Source organism: Hoplias malabaricus, chromosome 16 (genome assembly GCF_029633855.1).
Source record: "Hoplias malabaricus isolate fHopMal1 chromosome 16, fHopMal1.hap1, whole genome shotgun sequence".
Classification (NCBI taxonomy): Eukaryota; Metazoa; Chordata; class Actinopteri; order Characiformes; family Erythrinidae; genus Hoplias; species Hoplias malabaricus.
Genome location: NC_089815.1, coordinates 24,073,405 through 24,085,311, shown reverse-complemented (window position 1 = coordinate 24,085,311; position 11,907 = coordinate 24,073,405). Strand labels below are relative to the sequence as shown.

Below are 11,907 nucleotides of genomic sequence, written 5' to 3'. Positions count from 1 at the left end.
AGCTTAAAAGACGTTTAGAAATTGATGGCCAATGTATGACCCATGGACCCAAGTTAGAACAGCCCTCCCTTAGAAGACTCCCCCCTGGAAATTAGGGTTAATTAATGTTGAAATTAATATTGAAATTTATATTTTACAGGTACTAGACCTTTAAAATGTGTTACCTTTTTCTTTTAAAGATGTCATCATTCATGAGACTCTTGGTGGTGATGCAGGTTAAGGGCATGTTGTTGCCTGCAAATTTGAGGACTGGTGTGTGTGTGAGAGAGAGAGTGAATGTGTGAGTGTGTGTCACTCTGTGAAGAATTGGCACCCGCTCTGGGGTGTGTTCACACCTTGTGCCCAGTGATACCAGCCAGGTTTCGGACCCACCATGACCCTGAACTGGGTAAGAGATTACAGACAATGAATGAATGAATTGTACTTGTTTTTGTTCATCTGTTTTCACTTCCCACCAATTTTACCCACTCCACCTGTTTCTTTCTTTGTTTGCTTTGTCATTGGTTTACTCCACCCGTTTTCAGATCAGTGACATTTTCATTTTTCACCCATTTTGTGTTCACCTGTGTCATGAGCATCATGTAGACATACAGAATAACACTCTGGGGCAGGAACAGTCCTTGTTTTTGCGCAGTGTGCTTCACTCTAGGGCGCAGGGGGCCATTTAAAACAGAGATTGCGAGGTGTAAAGCTGGCGCTGGGTCTTTAGGTGGAGCAGCTGCTCTTTTATTTCTCCTCAACCTCCAAGAGACTCAGAGAAGTAGACACTCATAAGGAAGTGTTTAGGAATACACCACTTCTCTGGAGCTAACTGTGATTTAAAGCTATCGGTGAGACATAAATCTACTATTTCCCTGGTCTGGAATGTATAGGTTAGTCTTTGTCTTTTGCTGGCGGTTCTCCTCTGTGTCGTCATCATAAACCGCCCTCAGCAGGAAAGCTAATCTCTGTGATGCTAGTGTTTAGCCGGTGCCTTTATTCGATATGTTTTTAATTCATCAGACTGACCTCGTACACCTCTGCATGTTTTGTCATGTCTTATCCGCTCTTTGACTAAATGTTAGCAGGGCAGGATTTATTCAAACTGTCTGTTTATTTGTGTCTGGAAGAATAGTAAAAGAAATACAAGATAAACAGTACCAAACACACAGAAAGTACTTAGCGCTAGGATGATAACTTATTACGGAGAACCAAGTCCTCCTGCAGTGCCCTGGCTGAGTATTACTGCATTTACAGTATTGCTAAAAATTGGCAAAACCAGACAGCCAGGATTTCTTACATCACTGACCTACAGAAAACGAATTCCACCAACTTCCGGGGTTGGGCTTTTAAGGTGCAGGAGAGCAGTGGAGGGATGGGTGGCAATAGAAGTGGGAAGAATAGCATATTTACAGATCAGTGTGTACTGAGTGAAGGTGAAGGGGTAAAGTCATATCTGAGCCAAGTCTAAGGAACCAGGGATTACTTTTCTTGGAAGTAACTTTCTTGGAAGATGGATACATTTATAGGGCTTTTATTCATGATCAGATGGGGATTTTAAGCTATATTGAAATAGTTTCGTGGCTGAAATCTTAGTGCTGTCAGTTTTGCAATACGTTTTACCAAGTGACAAATGTAAATTAACAGAAAATTGTAAATACTCACCAGGATTTAATTCCAACTGCTTGTCCTCTCTAATGCACTCAAACCCACTCAGACCTGTAGGGCTGTGGAAACAAAATTTTGGGAGGGAATTGTACTTTCCGGACCTAAATATACCATCTCTGATAAGTTAATTTGTTAACTTAATTAACTTAATTTAATAAAATGATAAACTGAGTTTTAAGTATTTTAAGTATAAATATTTGTTTTCTAACCTGACGAGTCATATTTACCAATAAGAGTTCATGAATAATTCATTGTTGTCTGTCTTGCATATTTTTTTACGGCGTCAGTGTTGGCAATGAGGGCTCAGGATGTATACAATGTATTTAATTCACTTCCAATACAAAGCTTTCTTTTTTTGTTTAACAACAAAATTCTGATTAAGTTCAATCTGAATATTTAATCTCTATTTTATGACTATAACCAGTGACTGGGCAGAATGGAGACTTCAGATCCAGGCCCAGCAGATGGAGAGGAACGGCCCAGGACCCGCTCTAATCCAGAGGGAGCAGAGGACAGACGCAGCAGCAATGGCAGTTTAAACAGCACACCACCGCTCCAGCCTGCCGTGGGCAGTCGAGTGGAGGGCGAAGGAGAGGCCTCCAGCACAGATGGAGCTCCAAACTCCACGTCCACTATCACCACTACTGTCCCTGCTGCACCTGCTGCTGCTGCAGCCACCACCACCACCACCAGTGTGACAGCTCCAGTGTCTGCTGCCAAAGACAGACCTAAAACCACACAGCCCTCTGTGCCACCACAAATCCCTCCACCCACAGAGCTGCAGATACGAGCACCTAGAGTAAACTGCCCTGAAAAAGTGGTACGTCAAATGTACTGTCTGGACAGGATTAGTTTTTACATGTGGACATATTATAATGCAGTTATTGCCAGAGATTAGTGCTATTTGGATAGTGTTAGTTTTTCATGGAGAGATCTAGTAATCCATCCATCCATTCTCTACCGCTTATCTGGGTTGGGGTCGTGGGGGAAGCAGTCCGAGTAAAGAAACCCAGACCTCCCTCTCCCCAGCCACTGCTCACAGCTCCTCTGAGGGTATACCGACGTGTTCAGAGGCCAGTTGAGACATGTTGTCTCTCCAGTGTGTTCTTGGTCTGCCCTGGGTGCTCCTCCCCGTTGGACATGCCCGGAACACTTCACCAGGAAGGCGTTCAGAAAGCATCCGGACCAGATGTCTGAACCACCTCAACTGGCTCCTCTCAACGTTCTCTCAAAGTCTCTCCTGGATGTCCATGCTCCTAACCCTGTCTCTAAGGGAGAGTCCAGACACCCTGTGGAGAAAACTCATTTCAGCTGCTTGTACCCACGATCTCATTTTTTCGGTCACTACCCAAAGCTCATGACCATAGGTAATGGTTGGGACGTAGATTGAACGGTAAATCGAGAGCTTTGCTTTTCTGCTCAGCTCTCTCTTTACCACAACGGACCGGTACAGAGCCCGCATTACTGCTTACGCTGCACCGATCCGCCTGTCAATTTCCTGCTCCATCTTTCCCTCACTCGTGAACAAGACCCCGAGGTATTTAAACTCCTCCACTTGAGGCAGGATCTCACTTCCAACCTAGAGAGAGCACTCCACCCCACGCAGACACAGGGAGAACACAGCACACTGCTCACAGACAGTCACCCGGAGGAAACCCACGCAGACACAGGGAGAACACACCACACTCCTCACAGACAGTCACCCGGAGGAAACCCACGCAGACACAGGGAAAACACACCACACTCGCAAAAATGTACCAATCCTTTACACAGTTATTATAACTGATATTACTGTTTAACAGTAACTTACTGAGAAAGACACACATTCGTGTCTGTAGGTGGTTGTTGTGCTCAAAACCTACACCTCCAACAGCTTTTTATTCACTAAACACATCCTCCAGCTCCTCCATTCTCCTGAAAATGTATGTTATAGGCTCAGGAATCTTTTCCAAAATGTGAATGTGCACTCCAGAAAAATGACTGAAATAGACAGAAAAAATTTTATCCCATGTCCACAGGTAAAATTAATCCCGTTCAAATAGGGATTTAGTCTGTAAAATGTACAGTTTTTTGTCCACTGTAGAATGTTTCAGTGACCGCAGGCTTTATCAATCAAGTTAAAATCAACTTAGTAGATATTGTCATGTAGGAAAAGAGTACAGTACCAGTTTTAGTCAAAAGCTAATTTGGACAGAAACCCTCCTGTTTCACATTTACTTTATGATAATAATACATAAATAATTTGCAAAAGTGTGCACATTGTGAGTTATGCCAGGTAAATGTGTCCTAAATATTACAGCTATAATGTGTTAATATTACTTCATGTACACGGGTTGGACAATGAAACCGAAAGGGTCTCCTTCTGCGGCCAATACAGCATCAATTCGTCTTGGGAATGATATATACAAGTCCTGCACAGTGGTCAGAGAGATTTTAAGCCATTCTTCTTGCAGGATAGTGGCCAGGTCACTACATGATGCTGGTGGAGGAAAACGTTTCCTGACTCGCTCCTCCAAAACACCCCAAAGTGGCTCAATAATATTTAGATCTGGTGACTGTGCAGGCCATGGGAGATGTTCAACTTCACTTTCATGTTCATCAAACCAATCGTTCACCAGTCTTGCTGTGTGTATTGCTGCATTGTCGTCCTGATACACGGCACCGCCTTCAGGATACAATGTTCGAACCATTGGATGCACATGGTCTTACTGGTGCAATGTGCAATGAATGAAGATTGGCCACCAGGCTGCTCCAATTTAGCCATGACAACTCCCACACTACAATGACAGGTGTTTCAGTTTCATTGTCTAACCCCTGTATTTCCAGAGAGCTTAGCTTTTTTTGTCTACTGAAGACCTAATTGAGTGCTTTTATTTATAGCCTCTGTGGTAATTCTGTATATTTTATTTCTCAATCAGATCATCTGTTTGGATTTATCAGAAGAAATGTCACTACAGAAACTGGAATCCTTCAATGGGTAATATGCCTATATTTATTTCTGTTTGGTTTCAGTCACTTTGTACAGTACAGAAATCTGTATGTTTCAGGTTCTTGCAGCTCTGGTTTGATTATGTTAATTGAAACTCTGCTGCAATGTGTGTTTAGATCCAAGACAAATGCCCTCAATATCTCCCAGAAGATGATTGAGATGTTTGTGAGAACTAAGCATAAAATAGACAAAAGACATGAGTTTGCCTTGGTGGTGGTCAACGATGATGCCTTATGGGTAAGTGTTCTGGTTCAGGGGCATCAATTTGACAAAATGTATACTGACCCAGGAAGAAACTGGATTTATCCAGGACTGGGTACATAAGGTACATAAAATAATCTGTGTAATTTTGACAGTGTGCACAAACTGTACACAAACTATTATTATTATTATTATTATTATTATTATTATTAGAGATAAATAACAAATGCTAACTGCAATTAAGTTAATTTGTTTTTGAAATCTTATCCTAGTTATCAGGCTTCACTTCTGACCCACGGGAGTTATGCAGCTGCTTGTATGACCTGGAAACCAATGTCTGTGAATCCTTTAGTATCCTTTTCATGTTAATAATGGTCATAATTATTATATTAACATTTCCACTGGAGGTTAATTAGATGGGTACGAAATATCCGCAGATACCTTAACATTTTTTAATTTAGACCTGGAAGATCTCCTCAATGTAATGTAAGTTAATTTTTTTTAATAACCTCATGGCAGAAATGAAACCTTGTTGTTTAGGCAGTCGTTAATTACATGCTGTAAAATGTCTGCTCTTCTCTTACAGTCTACAGAAAATTGAGCTGCCACTCATGGATAATGTTCAGACGATTCCACCTCCTTTTGTGGTTCGTACTCTGCTCATCTACAGTCGGCATGCAGGCCAGCTGCAGTTTAACCCTTCGGATGCTGTCAGCGTAAGTGAGCGTGTTTTGTGCCATAATCTGCTCATGTTCCTTTAAAAAAGGTCAGAACTGACATGATGGATTTTTGCCCAACGTTTTGTTTGTCCTGCATTTACACCAAATGTGGCTTGTCTCTTCTCCAGAAAATGCTGCGCTCCCCTTATTTCTTTTTTGATGTCATTTATCTTCATAATGGAGCAGATGACCAAATGGAGGACAACAGCTGGAGGGTACTTCACAAGCTATTTGTAAAATTTAGTACTCAGCCAAATACAGACATGCTGTGTTGCAAGCCCCTTGTTCAATAGGTTCACCAGGCTTTAAAAGATTGAAATAGCCTAATCACAAGTCAGAATGCTGTCAAGGGCCAATAATATAAAGCATACTTTGTGTTTGACTGTAGAATGGGTTCATATGATTGAATGATGATTGTTTTTCTCTTTGTCTCGTTTCTGCAGGACATATATTCATCCTTCTCTAATTTGGACTCTAAAGGGATGTGCTACCGCTTCGAAGTGTCGCTGTGTGGCCCTGCCATCGAGCTTTACAACTGCATGGCTAAGCTACTCTGCCACCCACTGCAAAGGCCATTCCAAAGCCATGCCTCCTACAGCCTGCTAGAGGGCGACGATCCACAAGAAATTGAGGCAACAGTTTAGAGAAGCTGTTCAATTCTAGGGTTAATTTAGCAGACCTTTTCAGTTAGTTGGATAACTGAAGCCTAAAAGTGTCCTTCTGTTCGACAGGTACTGACAATGTGCTTAAGTTATCTAACAAACTGAAGAACCCTGTTCTGTGAAGTATCCACTGATTCAAAAGTAACCTTGTATTGCATAGTTTGGGGTTTTCTTGTTCTAATACCTAATCCAAATGAGTGGATTTACTTTGTGATGTTGAAGTGGGTGGGTGTTAAAACGGAAAACAGTAAAATGTACAGAGTGGGGTCCTCCAAGACCAGCACTGATACACTGCTGTAGGGCAATGCTGATGGGTTCTGAACGAGAAGGAAAGTCTTGCCAACAAACCAGCCCAGTCTTGACCAGTCCCTCTAGGGTTAACCTCCTAATAACGAACACTGAAATAAGAGGAAGATGAAGAAAATAATGCTTTATTAAGAGGCATTATTTTAATGAAAGGATCTTTGCCTGTGGACTGCTATGTACTTACACTTCCTTTTTCTGCCTGTCGTCTTAGTTTTGTATATCTGTTATTTTAGTTGTTCACTGGTTAATGGAACAAACAAACCAAAAAAAAATTTTTTTTTTAAACTGACAACCTTATAGAAACACCTCAGGCCAAATTGTTGAAATAAGGAATTGGATTTTTAAGACACTTTTTTTTGCTTGCAGACAGACATCCAATTCCAGATTCAAATGTCTAACTTAATTAATCTTCCATTGAAAATATGTGTCAAGCATAACGTACAATGTAAACTGAAATGTAATGTGGGTTCTGTTGCAGTAGGCCATATTACCTAGGACAAAAAAAAGATCAATAATGCATGATATGTATATTACAGTTTTATGAAGGTCAGTAAATAAGAACAGTGTCGGTGCCATGTTTAAGAAGTGCTATCAAAATCTGTGAATGTTTTCATTTGTTTTTTGTTTCACAAACTGTGCTGCACTAAACTGAAACATGGTCACAATTATTTAATTAGAAAATATCTATGGTAGGTAGGTTGTAGTTTATCACAGTAATAAATATATACTGCTTACCCCCACCATATATGGAAATGTAAGCACAAATCCAAGCAGGTTTTATACCAGACTCCATGTGTAAATAAATAAAATGGAACACACTGATTTTCATACTACTACTTGCAATTTTCTTTGTCAAACTCTTTCCATATAAAACTCCATAGAGTTCATTTTCAGACAAGTGTCTTTATGTTAAGTGCAGAGATTGCATAACACTTCTACTAGAATGAACTAAATGACAATGTTTTTTTAATGTCTTGGGTATATGTCATATATGTATATGTCTTTGTGTTTGGTTCCCATGTAGACAGGTAAAAAGACTATCGTAGATCCTGGAGAAGATGTCAGCTGGAGGGGAAAATGAACAAATTTAGCGCAAAACTGTTACAAATCTTCCCATAAAATCCTTGAGAGCTGCAGTGGAAGATATTAATGAATGTATCAATGTAATTGTAATACAGTTTTATGAAACTATTTAACAACAAATCCAATTCCAACAAAGCTGGAATGTGATGGAGGCATTACATTTGAAATTGGTATCTGTTTTATATCAGTTTACAAAAGTTAACCATGTTGAACATGTAAAATGTTGATATTATTTTCTTTGTGTTTATTAAATTAAATACCATGTGAAAATCACTGCTTTCAGTTTCTATTTACATTTTACCTAGTGTCCCAGCTTTTTTTTAACTGGGTTTATACACCCCTCAGGATTTGTTTTTGATTGTGTTTGAACTTTTTGTAGTGTTCTAACTGCTTATAAACAACAACTTTGAAGTTGCATCCTGTTGTTTAACACTGCCAAGTGCCTGGGTCCATAATAATTGTCGGAAGAGGTTTTATAGTTGCATTAATCCTGGCTATACGTCTAATCAAATAATCATTAGCAGCTTTTCCATCTGCAGCCTCCTCTTTTCTCAGAAGTACAGCTGAGGCGTCTACTGAGCTCAAGGCCTTAGCTATGTTTCTTAGGAAAAAGGACAGATAGAATCACAGCTGACCTTTCCCCATATACGCAGTAAACAATAGGATGTGTGTAAACAGTCAACAAGGCCATATGAGCCTAGTTAGCATTAGAGGTGGCCTTTTATCATAATCTTATTTGTTTTTGTAAAAAGCAGCATATCATCATGGTCAGTATTCAACACTGAAAAACTGCATTTTTTTTTTCGTTTAATCCTAAATCAAAATAATGTTTAAAAACTATAACATCAAAAAAATTAATATTATTATAAGCATTGACCAGAAATTGCTGTATTCAGTTTGATAGTGTAGAAATTCTGAAAATGTAGGTATTATTTAAAAATGTATCTATTTCAGTGTAAACAGCATTAACTTTAATTGCAAACTTTGCAATTAATTATATTTTTTCATATGTTTATTTCTTAAGAACATTATGGATAAATTAGCTCCATTCCTCGAATATCACAAAAAAATGGTGACAACCAGCATTTACAAGAAAAATAAAAGTAAAACAATACAGTGTTTCCTGAATAGTACATTTTAAAGTCTGATATTAACTGGAAAAGCTGATTTTGAGTCTCATTATCGTCTTAAATGCCAAGAAAAACAATATAATTATGTGCCCTCTTAACACTTACGAGTGTTTCACACATCCATCTTCCTGTTTTTGTCTTAAATTTCACCTGTGAGGACCGTTTAGTCACTTTCTGTCATTTTTAAATTCTCCCATAAATTACACCTTCCGCTGAGAACAGATTGGAGGGAAGACAATAGGCTGCAGGAAAACCCCTGGCTTTCGTTATTTTCCCTTTTCACACCCCTCCCAGACAGGAGGGCCAGCTCTGAACGTCATCGCTGCAAACAAGAACACAGAGGTTCAAACGTGCGTGCTGCCTCTTGTGCTGTGGGGAATACTTGTTATTGAGGCCCTCAGAAAGGATGGCAGGTCACCATTGTTGTGCCTGGTCCTAACACCGATAGCCTCCGTAGCGGCTGCAGGAAACAGAATGGAGATGGGCTTGTTTTCTTCACCTGTGTTTACTTATTGCATTTGATCCAGGGAAAGATGCAAAAAAAAGATGGAGTTAGTTTAATGGTTGCCTGTATATTGCTTGTTTTCGGCAACATCAGGACCAGAGGAGTATTCCACAAAGCAGGATTTCTCAGTTAGCTAGATAACATAAAGCCTCGGGAAACCCATTTTGAAATTTTATTTATTTAGTTAGTTAGTACAATGCTAAACCTGGGTGTTATGTGAAACACACATCCATCCATTCCATCCATTATCTGTAACCGCTTAGGGTCACGGTGGGTCCAGAGCCTACCTGGAATCATTGGGCGCAAGGCGGGAATACACCCTGGAGGGGGCACCAGTTCTTCACAGGGCAACACTCACACATTCACTCACACACTCACACCTATGGACACTTTTGAGTCGCCAATCCACCTACCAACGTGTGTTTTTGGACTGTGGGAGGAAACTGGAGCACCCGGAGGAAACTGGAGCACCCGGAGGAAACCCACACGGACACATGGAGAACACACCAACTCCTCACTGACAATCACTCAGAGCGGGAATCGAACCCACAACTTCCAGGTCCCTGGAGCTGTGTGACTGTGACAGTACCTGCTGCACCACCGTGCCGCCCTGTGAAACACGCAGCAAAGTTTAAATTTAAAAAAAAAAAAACACTAAACAGAAATATGATAAATTTCCTCAAAAATCACCAGTACTGCTCTCCTCTAAATAAAGAGAGGGCAGTCCTAAAAGTGGGTAATGCTTATGTCAGTATTACCCTGACCAATCACAAGGCTATCATAGCCACGCCTCCCCTCTGAGCTGAAGAGACTGGTGGTCTATCTTGTGGGAGTTAGCTATTCAGCTATTCATGAATCTAAGGGGAGGGATTGAAAGCCATAAACAGAGCAATTAGAACACAAAACAACACAGAACGAGAGCAAGAATGGATTAAGTCTGAGTATAGCAGAGATAGCAACAACACTCCGTCGTCGTGTAGCATCGGAGATAGCACCTGCACTGGACCGGTGTATGGAGCAAAGTAGCAGCAGGGATAACAGCTGCACTCGGCTGGCAGTATAGCACAGTAGCAGTGGGGGAAGACACAAATTTGGTGATGCTCTAGAACAGTGGTCATGATGAGCGCTGTGACTCCAATTAGTGACACACACAGGGCAGGGCACCAGACACCGCTGTCCCAAGCCCAAGAGACGTGATAAAAGCTCTTTTGGGACACTTTCAGGACGACGGTGTTGTGTGAGGTAAAACCAGAAACTTTAACCATAAGGGAACAACAACAGATTGAAATTCTCATAACGCTGAACATGGATTCCCGTCCTTCAGCACAAAGAGCCAATCAGCTTGTTGGTAATGAATAAGGTCCTGCCCTCCAGCAATGAGAACCAATCAGATTGCTGGTTATGTAAAGCAGTCAAATGCAACTACAAATCATTAGGGACTTTATTTACATATGCACTAAAAAACATTGTAAATTTTTAAAAACATTTGTAAATTTTACTTGAAATGGGAAAAGGGCATTTTATTTAGAGTATTTGTTATTTATAATATTTATAAATATTTTTACGTATATTGAAATGTAATTGAAAGTGTAATTTGATTTGAAATTAATTATTAACTACATAAAATTTTGCTATGACTACAAGGCTACTTCAGTAGAAGATATCCCGTTCGTACAATCATGTTCAAAAATAATCACACGACACCACCCCAAAGACAAAAGACGTCCGTAATTTCTTACATGAGCGGTTGTATAACGCCAATTCTACCTGCCTGTGCCATTTTATCATGACTACCGCAGTTCGGAGTAAATACCCAGAAAAAAACTGTCTCGAGGCAGTGTGTTGCCATGGTAACATAAACAGCATTCTGTTCCCTGGTGATAGAGCGCTGTTAGTCACGCACGGCCTTTTGTACTGAACCACGCCCACACCATTCTCAGAGAGCTCTATGGAACGTATTTTGTTAGTTTTCGAGGAGAGATTTATCATATTTCTTTTCTGTGTTTTTTATTTAAACTTCTGCTGAACGTTTCACATAACACCCAAGTTTAGAATTATACAAAAAAAGTCTAAATTTCAAAATGGGTTCCCAGGGTTTTCAAGCCCAAAGTTGAGGACTGTCCAATAGGACTCTCCCTCAGCTCTTTTCCTATTGGATGGGCTTGACGTTTGGCTTTAGTTTTATTGCTAAACAGAGAAATCCTGCTTTGTGGAATACCCCTCAGGTTGAGCAAAGGGCTTATTCTGGAGCAAAGGGTCCAAGACCATCATCTACAGAGCTCAAATGCCCACCTCTTATGGATATATCAGAATGTAAATGTGACAGGTACAGTGGCACCAAAAGTAGTGTTACTGTCACACAGCTCCAGCATCCTGAGATTGTGGCTTCACAGCACAGCTGTGGTCACTGTATCAGGAGATTGAGCAGTTCTTTCCTTGTCTGTGCAGGTGCAATCTAACAGTCCAAGAAGACAGATTTGTAGCTGGACTGGTTGTGTAAAGTTTGTGTTTGTGTATGTGTATGTGTGTGTGTGAGTGAGTGAGTGAGTGAGTGAGTGAGTGAGTGAGAGAGAGTGAGAGAGAGAGAGAGAGAGAGAGAGAGAAAGAGAGAGAGAGAATGACAGCACCACTATGTTATTGTAGCTGGACTGTAAAGTTTATAAAA

At 40.4% G+C, this 11,907-nt stretch overlaps 1 protein-coding gene across 4 annotated transcripts; it reads left to right on the top strand.

Moving 5' to 3' along the window:
- Window positions 1-251: 251 nt before the first annotated feature.
- On the top strand, window positions 252-7,842 carry babam1 (BRISC and BRCA1 A complex member 1). 4 transcript variants are annotated; one of them, XM_066647682.1, is made up of 9 exons: window positions 252-388; window positions 2,072-2,467; window positions 4,566-4,624; window positions 4,753-4,873; window positions 5,110-5,188; window positions 5,299-5,323; window positions 5,424-5,553; window positions 5,685-5,771; window positions 6,000-7,842. In XM_066647682.1, exons 2-9 carry the CDS (start codon window positions 2,084-2,086, stop codon window positions 6,198-6,200), a joined length of 1,086 nt encoding a protein of 361 aa, XP_066503779.1. In that variant the 5' UTR covers window positions 252-388; window positions 2,072-2,083; the 3' UTR covers window positions 6,201-7,842. The 4 variants fall into 4 exon arrangements, with proteins under 4 accessions (XP_066503779.1, XP_066503777.1, XP_066503778.1 ...); XM_066647680.1 differs by lacking the exon at window positions 252-388 and adding an exon at window positions 698-830; XM_066647681.1 differs by lacking the exon at window positions 252-388 and adding an exon at window positions 766-872.
- The last annotated feature ends 4,065 nt before the right edge of the window (window positions 7,843-11,907 follow it).